This window comes from Chiloscyllium plagiosum, unplaced genomic scaffold, assembly GCF_037043375.1.
Source record: "Chiloscyllium plagiosum isolate Xiang-an unplaced genomic scaffold, Cpla_swu_hap1 HiC_scaffold_8, whole genome shotgun sequence".
NCBI classification, from domain to species: domain Eukaryota; kingdom Metazoa; phylum Chordata; class Chondrichthyes; order Orectolobiformes; family Hemiscylliidae; genus Chiloscyllium; species Chiloscyllium plagiosum.
The window spans coordinates 73,646,362-73,667,209 of NW_028270146.1; the positions used below are offsets into that span (position 1 = coordinate 73,646,362).

General features: G+C 38.1%; 1 protein-coding gene across 30 annotated transcripts in view; it reads left to right on the plus strand.

Annotated features, from left to right (window-relative positions):
* The window catches only part of LOC122553706 (gephyrin), a 540,724-nt gene that overhangs the window by 198,490 nt on the left and 321,386 nt on the right, over positions 1-20,848 (plus strand). For 25 of the 30 annotated variants that reach the window (XM_087989980.1, XM_087989981.1, XM_087989977.1 and 22 more), the window contains 2 exons: positions 1,708-1,816; positions 14,793-14,871. In XM_087989980.1, coding sequence (XP_087846106.1) covers positions 1,714-1,816; positions 14,793-14,871 — 182 coding nt within the window. In that variant the 5' untranslated portion in view covers positions 1,708-1,713. Of the gene's footprint in view, positions 1-1,707; positions 1,817-14,792; positions 14,872-20,848 lie in introns of those variants that run through there. The other 5 variants (XM_087989971.1, XM_087989989.1, XM_087989990.1 and 2 more) reach the window with 1 other exon arrangement.

The following is a 20,848-nucleotide window of genomic DNA, read 5'->3' on the forward strand; positions in this document are numbered from 1 at the left end:
AAATACATAACAATATTGTCAAATTTGATGGAATTTTAATGCATTTACTTTAGGGGAAATTTGGCATGTTAATATGCTGCAGTTTTTCTTATCTGCGATGTTTTGTGTTATGTTGCTGAAAATATTACTGATGAAATACTTAGCAGTTGTAGTAAAATCATGCGTATACTTAGGATGAAGAAGATTATGAGTACCACATATGCTTGGTCCAGTTCTTGTTGGATTCATTTGGATATCAAAGTTGAAACTTTATTGCTGGAACAGCACAGCAGGTCAGGCAGCATCCAGGGAACAGGAGATTCGACGTTTCGGGCACAGGCCCTTCTTCAGGAATGAGCAGAGAGTGTTCAGCAGGAGAAGATAAAAGGTAGGGAGGAGGGACTTGGAGGAGGGGAGTTGGAAATGTGATAGGTGGAAAGAGGTCAAGGTGAGGGTGATAGATCGGAGTAGGGTGGAGGCGGAGAGGTCAAGAAGAAGACTGCAGGTCAGGAAGGCGGTGCCGGGCTGGAAGGATCCGGCTGAGACAAGGTGGGGGGAGGGGGGATGAAGAAACTGGTGAAGTCCAAGTTCATCCCCTGCGGTTGGAGGGTTCCCAGTCGGAAGATAAGACGCTCCTCCTCCGACCGTCGGGTTGTTGTGGTTTGGCGGTGGATGAGTCCAATGACCTGCATATCCTCGGTGGAGTGGGAGGGGGAGTTGAAATGCTGTGCCACAGGTTGGTTGGGTTGGTTCGTCCGGGTGGCCCAGAGGTGCTCCCTGAATCGCTCCGCAAGTAGGCGGCCTGTCTCCCCAATATAGAGGAGGCCACACCGGCTGCAGCGGATGCAGTAGATAATGTGGGTGGGGGTGCAGGTGAATCTGTGGCGGATATGGAAGTTTCATTTGGATATGCCTACTCAACTTCCTCAGTAGGCATAATGGGATGTGTTCAAATATTCCCTCCCTGAATCCTTGGGGAAAAATTTACCCAAGTGGAATTCTGCAGATTTTCAGTTTACTCGTGAAGATGGCCTGTGGGAATTTTCCAAGGGCGGTTTATAAGAGCTGTTTCTTTACAGCAGTCCCTAGCCGATTCAAGGAAGTTCCAGGAGATCTAAAATACTTTGATTAATGCCAGAAAAACCTTGCCTTCCATCAATGAAGACACACAATTTTGCAATAATGTATCTAATACCATCTCGAAGGATTGCAATGTTGCAGTCTTCATCACAAACTCCAGAATCAAAAAAAAGATATCAGTGTATCTAGCCTCCTTCCCACTTCCCTCAGTTTAGTTGTGTGTACTTCTAGTTTTACTTGGCCCCATTGCCTCAAGCAATTGATCAAAAAGAATACTACTGATGCCTTTAATAGTTCTAAGTAACTGAATCAGATCCTGTCCAATTTCACTATCTTCCTGTGAATCTAACACAAGATCCAATTCATTAATAATCATAATAAATGGGTGGGAAGAATAAAACATTGAACTATGGACCAATCCCAAAAGTGACGTGATCCAATTGAAAGAATCCTACTTCAAATCAGTCCCTGCTTGAATGTAGATATTTTAACTTAATTTTAACACACTGAATCTTTGCTAGCACTTTATCAAAAGCTTTCAGAAATACAAACTGATAAGTTCTACCAGATCTTCATTTATCTGCCATTCCTATATCTAAATATTGGATGAAGTTTGTCAAATAACCTTTGTTTTCTGAATGTTTTCAGCGCTGTATGAACTATGAACATTCCATATGGTCATCAGTGGAATCCTTAATGATGCTTTATGCGAAATTCCCTATCAAAGAGGTTAAGTTCAGAAGTGTGCTGGAGCAAGGTTTGTTTTTATTTAAAATATACACCATTCATGCCATCTTCTGAATATATAGCAGTTCTATTCTTGCTGAATTTTTGAATGGTACTTATTCCAGCATTACTTCAGCAATTTTCCTCAGAATCCTAGATTAAATTAAATTTGCAACTTTTCCTTCCCCTCAATGTCTTTCATGCAGTTTCACTTGAGATATGCAAGCAGCCCATTTGGATTTTTTTTCACTTATCCATTATACAAATGGATAATGCAATATTTTTACGTGATAATATGAACAAATTATCTGTTCAAATTTCTTGTTGTCTATAATTTTGGCCATCATCCTCCACACACCTTGTTTATTGTTTGCCTCATAACATTTAACAATTTCGTTCCCATTATTTTTCAGTTGTTCTCCTTTCTCAATTTATTGTAGTGCACTTACTATTTCCTTTTATTAACATCATCTACTTTTGTATTACGTTTTAATTAACTATTCTTGAAACTTAACTCTTTGTTAGCTTGGAAACAAATGGACCGTTTAAAGTACAATTGTTTAGAACCCATTATTGAGAATATTTTCCTAGGACTTTGAAGCCTATCACTCTTCCCGCTTCAGCACACAGACAGCTGCCTTTTATCTCCAAGTGTAAGCACCAATACCTTCTACCCAGTAAAATAATTTAGATCCTCTCTAACTCTGACAATCAAACTGCCCAAGCTTGCTATCAGGCAAAATAAGTCACACTACCCCTTTCATTTTATCTTAACAGTCTTATAAATCACATAATTGCAACACAGGAGACATGAAAAATTCTATTTGAAAATCAGCAGGCAGGTGGGTCTAGTTCATCTTGGGAACATGGTTTCATAGACTGGTTGGACCGAAGGGTCTATTTTCATGCTGTATGGCTGTATCTCTATTTATTGGTAGATGTATGTTTAAGAACAAAAATAAAGCTAATTAGCCATTTTTTTTGAAAGCTACAGCATTTTATAGAACACAATAATTATCACTGAGGTGAATACATAAATACTTTGATTCTAAATGTAGAGATTTGGTGATAGAGGGCGAACAGATTGTAAGCAAAGTAAATAAGTAAAGGGTTACTTTGCACCCAAATGTCAAAGTTCTTCCAACTTAATATTCATTAGTTAGTTGTGAAGCACTTGAACGCATATCTGGGTGATGTGATCAAGTCTTACATAAATGTTAGGGTTTTGTCTATTTTTATGATAACCTGTTACTCTTAAAATATGTTATGCCCTAATTATAAATACATTATTTCCAAAGCTTAGGCATTATTATTCTGTCTTCATGTTTTAGGTTCATTAAATCATTGTTAACTTTAAGGAGATGCACTTATGATAAATGTGAAAATTCTTTTCTCCTTCTGATCCTTTTACAATGTTCCAGTAGTTTTTCTGGCAGCATAATGTTCCATCATTCTCATTTATTGTAACACTTGTCATTTGTATTACTTCCCTGGGCACATAAATTTTCTAATGTGCTTGAATTTGACATGCTTCAACTTCTGGTTTTTATTTATTTTCACTTCCATTGGTGCCTTTGCTCAGTTGTGATTAAATTTTTTCTATTTATCTGAAAAACCCTTCACCACCACACACTGAGTTCATGCTCATCAGGAGACATATTATAATTCATTGCCACATTTCAGCTTGTTGATGTTTTCACTTACTTCATTTTGGTTTTAAAAAGAAGCTATTTTATTCTTAATATTTGATAGTCTCTTTCTGTCTGCAAGAAGAAAAAGCCTTGCTAAAGACTTTCAATTGATAACCATCAGAACTTTGCTCCAAACACATTGATTTCATTTAGTGTTTAATATTTCAAATTGTATGTTTTAAACAAACTTCATATTTGTTTAGAAAAGACTATCTCAAATCCATTAAATTCAAATGTAGTTTTGAGCACACTGCAACTTCTTTTAACTTTCAGATGCATGTAGGTTCAGTGACTGAAAGAATAATCTGTAAAGTCACAATGCTGTTTCTTTTCTTAACATTCCCCAAAATTTGCTATCATTGTAATGACAAGAAATTTAAAAGTTGAATAAATTTGATTGGTGCATATCATTTTTGTTTCCAAGTTAAAAGCCTTTGTGAAAAGTATACAGATCTTGTGCACTTTGTAAATTCATATCCATGTCTGCCTCTTAATTCCATTGAATAGTCTGCACTTAAAAAAACACAAACCCTAAAGTGCGTACAAATTTTCAATCCATCCGATTTCCTTTGATAAATTAAATAGTTAATCTGAAATCCATTTGGAGTAAAATTAATTTCGAGCTCAATTGGATAAATCTGTTTAAAATAGAACTTGTTCCTGTTTACAGTTTAGAGACCTAATTAATTGGGTATTCAGAGTAGTTGAAAATATCAGCTGCTTAAACTCTTATATGCAGAAGCTTGGGAATATATACATGCAGTTCCTTCATCCTACACATCACAGGGCTCACAATCTAAGGACACAGGGTAAGCTATTTATGACTGAGCTGGGGAGACCTTTGCTTCACCTAGCGTCTTGTGTGCCTGTGGAATTCACTACCACAAAAGATTTATGCTAAAACATTGAATGTTTTCAAGAAGGAGTTAGAAAAGTTTTAGGGGTTAAAGGGATCGAAGGGTATGAGGCAAAAGTGGGAACAGACTACTGAATAAGATAAAAGCTGAAAAACTGCAGGTGCTGGAAATCAGAAACAAAAACAGAAATACTGGAGAAGTTCTGCAGGTCTGTGGAGAGAAATCAGAGTTAATGTTTTAGGTCAAATGATCCTTCCTCAGAACAGTACTAAATAAGATGATCATCCATGATCATACTAAAGGCATAGCAGAATCAAAGGGCCGAATGGCCTACTCATGTTGCTCTTTTCTTTATTGTATTGTGCGGTATACAGTGCTTATAACCATATCATTGTAGAATAACTGTATATTGAATTTTAGTTTTGTGTTTGAAATTTTGGATTTGCACAAGATATTTTTTCGTTTCAGGTTCGGCAATCCCACCTGTAAGTAGATACCACATCTCCTAAGATCAAATGTCTTTCCTTACTGTAATATCTAGCACTATGGTATCATGACATGATATCAGTGAAAGCAATCAGTCTACGGCACTCACATACTTCCAATGTCAAAGCTCCTGTTGTGACCAGAGGACACTCTGAAACTGTTTGGCTCTGTACTGAAAAAGAAACCATTCTCCTTTTAGAGATTTTTCCTTCACCAGGTTGTTTAAGCTATGTCTGAATGTGTGCTCCCTCATTTATTTATTAACCGGACAAAAATCCAAAGGCTTGACAACAACTTCCTTTCCCATGTCCGCAGATGTGAATACCAATCAAATTTGTGGTATCCTGTACAACCACACACTTCCCAAATCATGCAACATGTCGTCTAGATTTGCCACTTCATACTTAGTTATAGAGATACACAGCATGGAAATAGACCCTACATCCAAACCCATCCATGCTGACGAGATATTATATCTAAATCTAGTCCTATTTGCCAGCATTTGGCCCATATCCCTCTAAACTCTTCCTATTCATTTACCCATCCAGGTGCCTTTTAAATGTTGGAATTGTACCAGCTACCACTACCTCCTCTGGCAGCACATTTGACCTTTGCTTTTCTCATCTACATCAGCAACTTGCATTTATGCCTTAATGTCTTTAATAAATGCCTCAAAATATTTTGCAAAAGCATCAGCAGACAAAATTTGAACACTGAATGATAGGATAGTGTAGGATTGATAACTAAAAGCTTAATCAAAGAACTAGATTAAGAAGGAACTTAAAGGAGGACAGAAGGGCTTACAAACAAGGAACAAGAGAAGTCTATTCAACCCTTCAAGTCTGCTCCACCATTCAGTAACATGATAGCTGAACTCATTTTAACCCCAATTCTTTCATCCCCTTGGTAATCAATAATCTATCTGCTTCTTCCTTAAAAAAAATTAAAGATTCTGCATCCACTCTATTTTGAGGAAGGGAATTCCAAAGGCTCTCAACCTTTTCTTAGAGAAGGAAAAAGTCCTTAACTCTATATGTATGACTTTTATTTACTTCAGGGCACAACTTTTGTTCTAGTTTCTCCCAGAGGAGAAAACATCTTTTTCACACCCAGCTGGTCAAGTCCCCTCAGGATCCTATTTGTTTAAATTAAGACACCTCTGAATATTCTAAACTCCAGAGGATACAGGGATACCATGTCCAACCTTTCCTCATAAGGCAATGCATTCAGCGAAGAAATTTATACATTTCCTTTCAGTAACATCACCTGTAAGTATGGGATCGATATCCACATGCTGTAACAAAAGTTGTTTCCACTTTTCTGTTATCTCTCTTGATCCTTATGTTTGCTGTTCTTTGTCAGCCAGTTTGGATTATGTGTGGTTTCCTGTGGAAAGATGAGAGGCATTCAGCTCCTGTCATCAACCATATGTCCCTCTCTGCCCACTATCTTAAAGTTAACTAGACTATTGACATCTGAGCTTCAGCCCACATAACCCCTCCATCACAGAGACTTCTAACATTCACTTATCTAATGTCACCAACCTTCACTTCACCTCAACTTATTCGCATCATCTAAACATTTATACTTCTGCCACTTCAGTTTCTTTATATTGTCTTGTAATTTTCCTAATGTTTGAGACTTGAGACTTTGAAATTCCTTTTCACAGAGAGACATGTGGGGGCATAGTCTTTGTGTATATTTAAGGTTGAGATAGATCCTTGATCAGTAGGGGAATCAAAGTTTATTAAGAAAGGACAGGAAAGTGGATGCGATGAATGTTTGCTCAGCCATGACCCTAATAATTGGTGGAGCAGGCTTAAGGGGTCAGAGAATCAGAGCCAAATCTTTGTTGATGAGGTAAGAGATCGAGAGTAAGATGAAACAGAAAAATGTCTCTATAACATTTTGATTATACAATTTAGATTAATGACTGAGATAAGCAAACTGAGTACAATATATCCAAGTTTGCCAAAGATAACAAAATTAAGTGAGATAGTAAGTGCTGAAGTGGCACAAGGAGGCTACAGTGGAATAAAGGCAGTGAGCAAACAATTACACATTATTTTAGTCAGAAATATAAAAGGTAGATTATTCTTTTTGAATCTTGAGAAGGTGGAAAAGAGTTTCATTCAGGGGCACTTGTGTATTTTGATAAAGGAATCAGAAATTAATGTACTGATACAGCAAGCAATTAAGAAGGCAAATGGGATGTTGCTTTTGTTATAATGGAATTCGTAGCTTTATATTGAATAATTTTTATTAGTTGTACTGGGAATTGGTGAGGCCACACCTGTAGTAGTGTTCTGTTATTGATACCTTAGCTAAGGAAGGATAAGATCAAAGAATTTTACAGTATAGAAAGAGGCCATTTGTTACCTCTTGTCTGTACCAGCTCCCAGAAGAGCTACCCAGCTATGCCACTTCTCCAGCCTATCTCCATTGCTCTGTAAATTCATCTCTTTCACATATATATCCATCCTAGGATAATTCGATCCTAGAGAGAGTGCAATGAAAGTTCATTAATCTAGATCCTAAATTGGGGAGGTTGCCCTATGAAGGCAGATTAAGCAGAATAGGCTAATATTCTCTGGAATCTAGAAGACTATAAGGTGATCTACTTGAAATATATGAAATTATTAAGGGACTTGACCATTTATATGCTGAGAAATTGTTTACTCTGGCTGGGAAATCTAGAATATAGGGTCACTGTCTTGGATATCAATGTTGCCAATTTAAGATTAAGTTGAGCAGAAATTTCTTCTCTCAAAGGGTTGTGAACCTCCAGAATTCTCTATCTTAGAGCTGTGGATGCTTAATAGTTGAGGATTCTCAAAATAAGAATCATTAGAGTTTTGGTATTAAAGGATATGGGCCTTGTGTGGGAAAGTGGAGTTGAAATATAAAAATCAGCTGTGATCAACAGCAGAGTCAATGCAAAGGACCAAATGACCAATGCATATGTCTCAAGATCTAATGTTGTCAGTCCTCTTAAAAGGCAATTGCAAAACATAGTACTTTGTCAGTAACACCGTTTTTGTGCTGAATTTGTTTTCTCCCATAGTACTGTGGGATTTATCTATGAAAGAAAACAGAAGGAAGCAGCAGTGTTTCTGCCAATGCAACTGTAACCATCCAACTGGAACACTGAGAGTGTTTACCAAGAGGGCCATTCTGCATATTTTGTAATGAGATTTAGAATTCCAGTCACAGTACATTGTATGAGAAACACAGAAGATGCTGTTCTACCTCCTGGAGCTCATATCACCACTTTGCTGCATTACTTCATCTTCAGATTACTGAATCTCACTGCCACCTTTATGTAGATGTGCATCAGAGGCAACTTCATGTTGATGAGAAAGAGATAGTGCTAAAAGTGAAATAGATAGTTTCAGTGATATTATTTGAGTGCAGCAGTACTGTGATGATTATTTAATTGAAAGGAGAAGATTGACTTCTCAGTTTGGATGTGTTTCCTGTCCACATCTTTGATAGCTTTTCATCTGAGAAAGGTGATGGACACATAACAAACAATCCGCCTCAAATAGGGTTTTCATTTGGCTGATGGTTTGAGAGGCAGATTCTGCCATAAGTATGAGTTACCAAGTGTTGTGGGTTGTTGTTTTGGCATGGTAACCATTGCCTAACCACTGAAGTCTCTGTTTCTTGTGATGGTATATGCCAGTCCACAGTAGGAGTCACCATTTCCCCGTTATCAACTAATGACTCCCAGGTGAAATAATTGCTGTCTAGAGCCCTCATGTCACAATTGCAAGCATCCGTGAAGCAGATGAGCATCCCAGTGCTCACCTGGCTCCAGCCTCCTTGCTAAACTAAGAGTTCATGAGTCTTTGACCATCTTCCATCTTGTGGCTGTGCCTGGCTCAACGAAGCAGCCTCTGTTTAATGAGTGCAGACAAATTTGGAAGATTTGCCTTTGAGGGGCATTTTGTCCTCAGTGTTACAATGAAGCTGAGTAAGATAAAGTGAAGATGATAGTTATGGGGTGTTTCACAGGAAAAAAAAAATCAGAAGCTAAGAATTGTATAATAGGATAAAACTCATACAAATGCAAAATCAAAGCTGAATAGTTAAATGTAGAATGGTCCCACTGGGATATTACTGACCTAGATGAGAAATGCTTAGTGTTTAAAAAAAAACGTCAAATACAATCTGAATGCAGAACATGCTCCAGAGACTTCTGGCCAGCTGTCTATCTAACTACAGAAAACCTTGTAACTGAACTGCAACCATGAAATTAATTTTGTTGGGGATATTACACTGAATCCAATATTAGTCTTTTGGAGAAGCTTGAATATATTAAATGGTGGCCTGAAGCACACTACAGGCATCCATCTTTAATTTAAAAATATGGGGTAAAGGGAATTGTTTTGCTTTCAAGTGTCCCTTTCATGTCTGAAGTTTTTGTTGTGTTTGCTGTTTTGACTTTCATCATATTATTTGTGTATATGTGAGTGTTAAATGCATGAAAGTGTTGAAAAATATGCAGGCCAAGACAGCTTGTACACTATCTTGTTAAATATGTGGCAACAGCTGTGAAATGAGGTTTGAAGCACACGTTTTAATCCCCAAACATACATAATAATAGTATAGCTGGAGACTCAAAATTTGGTTCAACACTTTTATTGCAGCAGAGTAACTAATCCAATTTTACAAGATTATTATGCAAAACATGGTAAGACAAGGTATAAATGGCACATCAACGACAACTGCCACTATCATAGAAGAACATGCCAAAGGAATTTAACAGTCATACGAAGAAAATGGACCCAAGTCAATGAGGTACTGCATAAGATCACCGAACCTTGGTCAAAGATGTTTGCTTCTGTTCTAAGAGGGAGTTTATTGGACGTATAAAAGATTTTGTGGAAGGAATTCTTGGATCCTTGTGACTGATTAGAGAAGAAAGATGCAGGAGAGGCCAGATTTTATTTGGAGGCTGGGGGCTAATATCTACCTGGTGAAAATTGCAGAGCCTAGTGATGTGAAAGAATTTTAAATACAAGGATGAAAACTTGACTCCATAATGCCTCACTGCAGATCAGGAAGGAAAAGGTGTGATAATCAAGTGAGATTTTAAATTTTATCTTTCATGAGAGTTAAGAATCAACTACATTGCTGTGGGTCTAGAGTCATCTGTAAGCCAAACCAGGTAAAGAAGACAGATTTCTTTCCCTAAAGACTTCAGTGGTCCAGATGTGTTTTATGACAACCGATTATACTTTCATTGTCCCCATTTCTGAGAGGGAATTTTTCAACTCGAGAAATATTGGAGAGGAGGCCATGCAGGAATGTATTAGAATAGTCGTGTGATAGATGTCATGGATGAATATTTCATCAGCAAGTAGGCTGAGGTAGAAATAGAGATGGATAATATTATTGAGGTAGAAATTGGTATCAAAAGAGGCATAGTTAGGAACAGCAGCAAAGGCTACAGAGAGAACAAGCACCCATAATGTATTATGATCCCAGCTATGTTATTACTGGTCAAAGCAGATCTCAGATTGAAATCTGGCTTGATAGATTCTTTTGGTGAACAAGATGGTCTTTTACTGAAACACAAGTAGATAATGCTGCAGATTTGCTGTTCACAATTAAGCAGAAGTTTCTTTTGCAAAAGAACTGAAAATAAAATACAATGACCCAAGCTACATTGCACAAGTTTAAATATTATGAAACATACAATAAAATGCAATCCCCTTAATCCCAAAAGCACTCCTTTGCACTACTCACACCAGAGATACTTTTGTTTTCTGTCACATCGGCAAGATTTGACTTAACCATGGCTTCAATTCCTAGTCTTGAGAATCCAATAGTGTTTTAACCACTGGTGTGGAGCGTTCAAAATATCTCCATACACTAAGATAACTTGTTTCTTAATGCTTCTAAACTCTCTCCCTTTTTCAGGAGCAACTGTCTTCACATCTAACTTGAGCCAAGATCTCTCCAAACTAAAATCAAAAGCCATTGGTGTTTCTCCTCAGCCAGAAACAAATTCCAAAGCCTTCTAATTGAAGCCTATGCAACACTCTTTAGTCTATGCTTGTAAAACTTACACAATGAATAAAAGGTCCAGAGAAAGCAAAACCCCATTGCTCTCCAAAAAATCCCTCTCATACAGTGCTTTAAATGAAATCATTCGTGGCTAGAAATGCTCACAAATTAATCATTAAGCCACTCCACAGATAGAGACTAAAACCACATGCCACTATTTCAAATTTTTCAAAATATATGCATAATATCACGCACCTTAAATCACAAAGGTGCATTTGTAGTCACAGCATATGATTCATAACTTTGATTCAAACTATTTTGGTGATGCACTGGGGAGAAAACAGGACCACAGGAGCAACACTGGACCATCCATCCTCTTGAGCATGTACTGCAATTCAGTTAGGTTACTGACTTTTACCTCAACTCCATTTGCTTGTGTTTGCTACACTTTCTTTGATATCTTTACTAAGCAATCCCGTTGTAAATTTCGATTTAGCAAGCATCAAAGTCTTTTGCCAGACAGACTTCAGATTACATCTGGCTTTGTGTGAAAAGTGGTTTCAGTTTTCATACCTGAATAGCCTTGCTCCAAGTGTAATATTATTTCCACATAGCTCAGGATATCCAACTGAATCTTTTAATCATTTTAACATCTTAATATATCATGCTTCAGTTTTATACTCAAGGGAAGATCATATTCTCAAAATTTAACTTTTTATACCTTGGTATTATTCTCCGCTATGTCCCCTCAAAGAACAATTTACATCTTTCTTGAGATGCAGAACTGAAAACTAAACTTAGTCCTCCAGCTGGGCTCTCACCTAGGCTCTGTAGAGCTAAAGCATTCCTTGCTTATTTTATATTACAATTTGTTTGAGATAGAGACCACGTATCCAGTCACCTTTTTACTTACCTCCCCTCCCTGTCCACTAACTTTCAATGATTTGGAAACATGACATCTTAATATCATAGTCTATTCACAGCATTGAGAAAATATTTGGGTTTAACTTTCTCAGTTCCTAAGTGGTTAACCCTATCTGTCCCAAAGTTGAATTCCATCTGTGATAGTTTTGCCAACATTCTATTTCCTTTTACAGCTCCCTCCATACATCTACTGTGCCTTGTATTGTAGAACATTAAGTATCCAACTCCTTTATTTCTTTATCCAAGTCGGTAGTATGGTGAAGAGCCAAGTTTCCAGTACAGATCTCTGGTAAACACTATTTTTCATACCCTACGAGTCAAATGCTGTTTTGTCTACCACTACTTAATATTTCCTATCTCCTGCTCAGTTTGCAACCCATGTTGTACCTCTACTTCCATGTGTTTTCACTTTTGACAATCTTAGATACAGAACTTTAACAGAAGTTCATGAAGGAAATAGTTATAGAGATTAACTTATCCATCATTTTTGTGACCTTCTCAAAAGAAATTCAATGAAGAGCTACTATTTATCTATCAATGCTGATGCTTTTGATCAGTTGATATATATTCAGCTGTTCAATCTTTCCTTCTGATATATTCCAGTTATGCACAAATTAAACTACTGAATTGTATTTGCCTATTTTCATTCCCTCCTTCTTTTCTAAATTGCAGAGTAGCATTGCCATTTTTTCTATCCAAAGGTGTAACACTGAATCTAGAGGTCTTTGCAAAATAGCATTTCAAACTTCCTCACTCATTTCACATAACAACTTAGAATGAAAGCAATATAATGTTTTTATCGAGATCCAAACAGAGGTGCAGAAGAATTGACATGGGCTCTGGAGCTCAAAACAAGCTCTCACAGTTAGGAGAAGCAAGTGAGATTGGGGATAGATTGGTAATTTGCAGTGTCGGAGGGTGCAACTGAAATGGTTGAGAATCGTCTTGAAAGGGAAATGGCTTGCATGGGCAGTAAGAAAGGAATTTGAGTGGTTAAACAGGATTGAAGATCAGGAGGATGAGTCTTTTCCATGCAATGAGGTTAGAAAGGGCATGAAGAGTTCAAGTGGAAATTCAAGCAAGAGGATTTGCAGCTGGATGATCAACTTTGGCGAGAGACTTTACAATTGTGGGCAAGAAGAAGAATCAGCAAACGGGTTGAATTATTGTGAAGAAGGAAACTGAACTTTGCATATGATCTTCCTCATTTTAGGTTGGAGGTGCAACGGTGGCTCAGTGATTAGCACTGCTGCCTCACAGTGCCAGGGACCTGGGTTCAATTCCAGACTCCGCTAACTGTCTGTGTGGAGTTTGCACATTCTTCCCATGTCTGCGAGTTTCCTCTGGGTGCTCTGGTTTCCTCTCACAATCCAGAGATATGCAGGTTAGGTGAATTGGCCAGGCTAAATTGCCCATAGTTTTGGGTGCATTAGTCAGGGGTAAATATAGGGTAGGGGAATGGGTCTTGGTGGGTTACTGTTCAGAGGGTTGCTGTGGACTTGTTGGGCCAAATGGCCTGTTTCTATACTGTAGGGAATCTAATCTAATATAAAGGTAAGCTAACACACATTATGTATTGGATAACATTTCAGTGGGGGGAGATCAAATTTCTTGTAACCTTATAGAACTCTTGCCTGATAGCTATTGTTGGTTTGAGCTAAACAGAAGAGCAACAAATACTTTATTAATGCTTATAGTCCGGGAAGTCTTCTGGCATGATGATAGAGTCCCTACCTCTGGACCAGAAGTTCTTGGGTAAAATCGTGGACTGGGACTTGTAAGCTCTGAAAGAATGTTAATGATGTGTTTGTTTTAACAAGTTGGGATTCCTTCCTCTCTTTCCCCACTGAAATCTGCAAAAAAAGGAGGAGAAGAGGAGAGCGATAGTGTGTATGTGTAAATACAATTTAAAAATTAAATTGCTGAGTACTGTGAGTGTTTGCAAAACATGAAGTCTTGCTTCATAAAGGCCAAAGTGTTACTTGCAAATGAACTGTATCCTCCCTTCACAAGACTTAATTGTGATGCAAGAAGAACAAATATAAATGAAGTTCCATTCATCATCTCAAATCATTGCTATGTAATTTTCAGCTCAATAACGTTTTTTACACTCCCGTTAATTACTTTTCTCTCCATTTGCTCTCCCAATTTTATAAAATACAATTTATTTGATAGTTATCAATATATGCCTTACTAATACTGTACACGTAAAATTATTATTTTATAACTTTTATCAATACCAAAATAAATGTTGAGTTTCATGATCATTGAGAAATTAATTTAGATTTTGACAGTAGAGAATCACAATTAACATTCTTTGGTGAAGTAGTCGTAATTGTTAAATTACTGTGAATTTATGATTATCTCCATGACTGCTAACTACCCCAACTTGGTTTTACTTCAGCACACTCCAAACATTACACTTAACCATTATGATCTGGAATATTTGGCAGACCTCTTCTTGGCTTGCAAATTCAAAACACATCCTTTTTGAATAAGTGTCCTTGAAATGGATCTTGAGGAGAAAAAACTCAAAAGGCATTAGAACAGTTTTAATCTTCCTCATATCTTTTAAAGGGAGTTCTTTTCACAAAAGTAATATTTTTCAGATGAGATGTGATTGTTTTGCAATCAACCAGCATTTATTTTGCATGATTTCCCTTGTCATTTAATTGGTTAAATTAGTGGATTGCTGATACTGAAATAGGATAGGTAGTAGGACTATAATTGTGTTTCAAACTGTTTGGGTTCCCCTGCCTAAAGCTGAAAGTGCATACTAATATGTATATAGTCTTGACTGCAAGGCTTCTTGAGACTGAATACCCTGTTAGAACTTACTAGCTCAGCTCACACATGAAGATGAATGGTTTAGTGAGGTACTGAAAGCCACTTGGTTGTGATGAGACTATAGTCCAGGAGAAATCAAGTGATGAGTAACATGTTGACAGAAAAGAGAAAGGGTAGGAGTCTTATCCAAAGGTGGTATTTTGAAATATCAGTGTGATTTTTTTTTTATTTGTTTGTCTTTTTACAGTGAGTGATAGCTGCTTCAGGAACCTTGCAGAAGATAGAAGTGGGATAAACCTTAAAGACCTGGTCCAAGACCCTTCACTGTAAGTCTAACACAGGCAACATAAAAGTTCATGTGTAACTTAAGCAATTAGACATCAAATTTGGAATAATAATGTGTCTGCTTCAAAACAAGTCAAGTTTATTGTAATAGAAATGCTATTCTACTGAATAGGTATTTTCCATGTTTTTACTTTGTACTTAAAAGCTTGGAGAGGTGACCTCAATAATTCTGTGGTGTCATTCTCTGAGGACTCAGAAAGAACTGTTAAGGCCATAATTAACTTTACGAATGCTGGAAAAGTGAATGGGCCATTTATCTTCCTAGTAATGTGAACAATGTCAGTGCCATTGAAAATATTTGCAGTGTTAAATTTCCTATTTGAATTAAGTGTCACCAGATCTGAGAGAAAATAAATGACCTAAAATATCCTGATAATTGTGAATAGATCATTGAAAGAAACATTGTTTGCAATTTAATTTGAACTGACATTTTCATGCTGCTTTGTTTTTATACAATGCACCAAGTAGATTTGAAAAAAAAGTCCATGATTATGGGATTCTGCCAACATTTTTGAAAAAATTATTTCATAGGATGTGGGAATTGCTAGCTAACCTACCAATTATTGCTCATCCCTAATTGATCTTGAGAAGATCATGGTGAGCCACCTTTTTGAAGTGTTACAGTTGATGGGGTGCAGTAACATCCACAGTACTGTTAGGTCAGAGTTCCAGGATTTTGACACAGCAACATTGAAGGAACAGCAACAAATTTCCAAATCAGGTTAGTGTATCACCTGGAGGGGAATTTGCAGGTGGTGATGTTCCTGTGTCTTTCTGTTGTCTTTCAAGATATTAAAGACTGTTAACTTAGCCAGTTCAAAAGCATGTGATTGGGCAGCACTGGGGTGATTCATCAAACAAGGTTGAACAATTGCAGATGGAGGGGCTAACATGGAATAGCTCACTGCATTTAAAATTTTAGACTTGTTCCTCATCCACTACTAGCACACAGTGGCAGCAGTGTGTACCATCTATAATTTCTATTAAAACTAACCAAAAATCCTTTGACAGTGACTTCTACAAATGCAACCTGTCAAAATGAATCCAAAGCACTATGACACAGAAACCAAAACACAGTTTTTTGGGGGGATATGGTTTATTAACTACACAGTATTTCAGCTCTTTTCACGTACTGCCTGATCCCCCTTTATATCTACCAGTCATCTAATTAATTAATTAACCTTTAAGTTGTTCTGGATTGCATTGCTTTTCTTGAGTTGGTTGGAGGCATTGATTTTTTCGAGAGGATTGCTTGATGAAGCTGTATGTGGGAGGGTGTTTGGACATCTTCCTTTTCTCTTTCTGCTCAGTTCATCCTCAGTCATGCACTTATACTTGAGGAAAATCTTGTGATTTCAGACTGACATTCAGCTATTGCTTTCTTTTGACATTACGTGAAAGTCTGTGGTTATGTTTCCTTTTCCATACCTCCCTAAATAGACTGGAGCCCTGAGTCTGATAGGGTGTGGTCCTGGAGCTGTCCATCACATTCCTGTTGTGCTTGTGCCTGGTCCAGCACTTAAATTGACAACCCAGATAAAATAATGTGAAGATTAGGATCATCAGCACTGAGTGATTCAGTGCACATAAGAGAGCAGCTGCAAGTAGAAAGGATAACTTGGGAACTAGCTCACCAGATTTAAAATGTGTGATCTAGCTAAAGAGAACAACACGCTATAATTTAGATGTATCTCTTTTAAAGAAAGATGCTTTTGATGCATCGTTAATTCCTGTCTGCATTGGATTGAGTGTCAGGGAGCTTCTAAGCATGTGTGCTGCCAACATGTATGGGATTCTCCTGCTGTAATGGCCACATTTCCATCAGCAATGGAGTATTGGTCCCTCAGAGGTTGATGCAGCACCTCTGGCATAGAACTGTGGGCTAATGTCATCTTTCAAGAAACTTATCCTGGGGCTATTCAACCTGCATGCCTCCCTCCAACATTAGTCCGGGCAATCAAGTAGGCTTCAGTCGCTTAATGGATATCCTGCAGTCGACTGCCTCTTGAAGCATTTGGAGTACTGTTCTACAGTCTGTTAGCAAGGAGCAATGTTAAGGATTGCAACATCTTTGCTTCACTTCGGAGCAACAAACAGCACATCAGAACCCATGAAATCCCTAGCATCAGATAACAAGTTAGATCAGACTGGCTTTCTTAAGCCTGAGCTTTGCAAAGGCCTTAGCCATAGTCCCCTTATGAGCCTCTGACTGAAATATAGCAACGTTTCCCCTTTTACTGAGATGGAACCTTGTCGGAGCATAAGCGTAGGTAAGAAAGCAATTAAAGTGGATAGTTTTGGCACATCCAAGGGTTGTAATTAGAATGCACACATTCCTGTAAGCAAGTAAGCAATCATGTGCATAAAAAGTTCCCCGCTAGCTAATGTTTTGCAGTGTTAGTTGACATAGTTATCAATGCTGTTACTTGGACATGTAAAAGTGTACCTGAGAATGGAAGCATTAGAGTGCTGTTAGATTTGACGATGATTGCAGGGCAGCAGGGGATATTCAGCTGATGAGCTGCTGCTGAAGATCTCTAGCTGCAGGCAAGTGATGGACCCCTCCACTTTGCCTCCCTCATTTCACGCTGGCACACAAGATAAAAGTATAATGGAAATTGAGGGCAAAGCAGGCTCAGACCTACATGATGTGTGACTGCTGATCAAGCACCATTTATACATCAGTGGAGTTAGGTGAAGCATCTGCAGAAAGAGAGACAGAGAGAGAGAAAAACAGCTGCATGTATACCACCTTCAATATCCCAAACTGCTTCAAAGCACTTCACAGCCAATTAAGTATTTTTGACGCACAATCACTGTTGTAACGTAGGAAAGGCAGGAACCATTTTGTGCACAGCAAACTCCAATAGTAGGCAGTGTGATAATGATCAGGGAATCTGCTTTTGTAATGTTTGAAGAATAATTTTAATCTGCAGATCTTGTACGATACATTTGTGAAACCTAAGCTAAAGTATAATGCATGTTTCTGGATGCCACATTATAGGAAAGATGTGAAGGTATTGAAGAGATTTACAAGAATTGTTCCATGGGTGAGAAACTTCAGTTATTAGAATAGTTTAGAGACACTGGGACTGCTAGCCTTGCAGAGAAGAAGAGTTCTGACAGAAGTCCTCAAAATCATAAGGGTGATTAAATACAGCTGATAGGGATAAACTGTTCCTGCTTGTAAAAGATCAAGAACAAGAAGGCACAGATTTAAAGTGATTTGCAAACGAAGCAAATGTGATGTGAGAGAATTTTATTTTCACAACATTACGAGTGGTTTGGGTCCAGAATGCACTGCTTGGCGGGGCAATGGAGACAAGTTCAAATAAGAGGGTATTGGATAATAATTTAAATAGAAAGAATGTGTAAGGAGAAAAAGGCAGGAGAATGGCACTAAGTCATTTGGAGGGCTTACACAAACATGATCAGCTGAATGACCTCCTTTTGCACTGTATGCCTTTGGTAGTTCTTTGAATAAATGTTAGCCAAAACATTAAGGATAGCTGCACTGCTGTTCCTTGAAATAATACCATGAGATCTTTCACGTCCATTTGAGGAGGCAGACAGAGTCTTTTTAGTCATCTCCAATTTGCATGACTGCACTGGGTTGTCAGCTGTGATTTCTGTGCTGAACTCCTGGAATGGGATTTTGAGGCCAGAGCTATCTGACTCAGTGAGTACAGGTAGACAATCCTTTATCCGAAATTCCAAAATCCGAAGTTTTTTATGTAAAGTTTTTTTTTCTCCATAACAAGATTGTTTGGCGTGCAAACAGTTAACCCAACTCAATACCCACTTGACCCACATCATTCAGATGTGACATGGTTCAACACTGACTAGCATCGATTCTGTCTCAACGTCCGTAGTAATCATGGGTGGGTCTGGTGTTCAGTAATTTTTTAAATATATAACTATAAAAATGTCATTTAATCCTTTATCCGAAAAATTCCGAAATCCGAAGGACAGCTGGTACCGAAGATTTCGGATAAAGGATTGTCTACTTGTACTACCAACTAAAAGGTGAAGATAAAGTTACCATGGTCCGACTGGATCATAGGGCTGATCTCTCATTAGTAAGTAATGAGTGAAGGTGAGTTAATCCGAGGGTCACCATGCATCAGGCAAGGGGCTAGGTTGAGAAGGTGAGACCTTCATGCTAACCTCAGTCAGTGCGAGAGTTGAACCCACACTGTGATGTTATTCTGCAAAGCAAACAGTCATCCAGCCAACTCAGCTAACCAACTCTCATGGCTTCTAACAAAGCTGCAACTCATGCAAATCACATACCAGAGCACTGATTTTGGAGAAAGCTGCGATCTGTGAACCTGACCGACCAATCTTCCTAATTCCAGTTGTCCACAGAAAAAACGATGAGCAGACGTGGCATATTTAAGAGAACATTGTATTGCTGATAGTTTTTGGCACATCTTGAAAACAGCCGGAGGAAAGGAACTTCAGGGCTGCAGTGACCTTAATGAAACAGGCAATGCCACACTAACTATGACCATTGAATGTGCATGTTGTTGTTTTAAAAAAAAATGACACAACTCTGAGTCACCTTTGTTCCTCCCTGTGGTAGCTAAGCCCTTATCACATGTTCTATCTAGATTGCAATCATCAGAAGAAACCTCATGAAGAAAGTCATATTCTATCCACAACTTCTCAAGTTTTTAAAATAAACTACATAACAAAAATATGTACTGTTTAATATGAGGCAATTTTTTTCTCAAAACATGCCAACTGAAAGCAGGTGATGGTCTACTCACTTACCACTGTGACCTGCTGTCTCCTGTCCCATTAGGCAATTGATGAGTCAACAGTTCTCCAGGTCTTTGAAAACCTTTTCCGAGGCCAGCCACAACCAGCTTGTGCCCAAACTGCCATTCCCCCCATCACCTGCTGTGATGATTCTGTCCTGCCCCTGTACTTCACTCACACATTGATTGATAGCTGCACATTGCTTGCCCATTCCTCATCTTCTCAGTGACCATGATCTTCTAATCCCTCATCCTCTGTCTGCCTCTGCTCTTGATGTGGAATCTCTGCACTGACTTGACTTATTATTGGTGAGACTTGAGTGTTTAAATTACACTGTTTCAGACCACTGCTGAGTGTTTTCACACCAGTGTGTCAAATGTTTGGACCTGTCACAGCCACCTACCCCACCAGCTGAGTACATTTAGACCATTAATATGATCCTTGCACATATGAATCCCCTCAGCTCCATTGATCACATTTGATATTTGTCCTGGCATTTGCCTCACTCCATGTTTTCTTTGCCTAACTCCTCTAATTTCATGAATGTTTTCATATCCTCCCTTCTACCCACATTTCTGGAATTATCTCCAACTTTTAAACCCTTATATTCTTCTAACCTCTCCCTCTTCCCACGATCTGATCCTGTCTCCTTCCCTTTCACATGCCTTCACCCAGTCTCTTCTTTCCTCCTTCTTCAAGCCTTCTCTTCTCCACATCACGGCTTGTTCTTTTATCCTCTCACTTTTGATGTCTCTCTCTTGCTTCTTTCTCTAGCTGTTTTCACCATCTACTGTTCCTTTCTTGTCCCATGTGTGCTATCTTTTCCTCTCTTCTTCTCTTCTGTTCTATCAGGTCTCTCCTGATTGTTTCATCTTCTTCCTCCAGCTTTCTCCCCATCTGTAATTCTATTTAAACCAAATACTATGATTTCTCTGGCTCCTTGAGCAATGTAATTGAAACTACAATGAAACAAAGGTGCAAACATTAAACGTTAAATTTTAGATAGTGCACAATTGCTTAAATGTCAATTTCAAGAGTTGGTGTCCTACACAATGTGTTCTACTTTATTGGCATCATACTCTGCCTTCTAATAATGACTGATGTTTGATTATTCTTTGAGGGTTTCTGTGGCAAGAATAAAACTAAGTTTTCTGCATATTTGGAGGAGATGTCAAAAGAAAAATGACAGTTGTC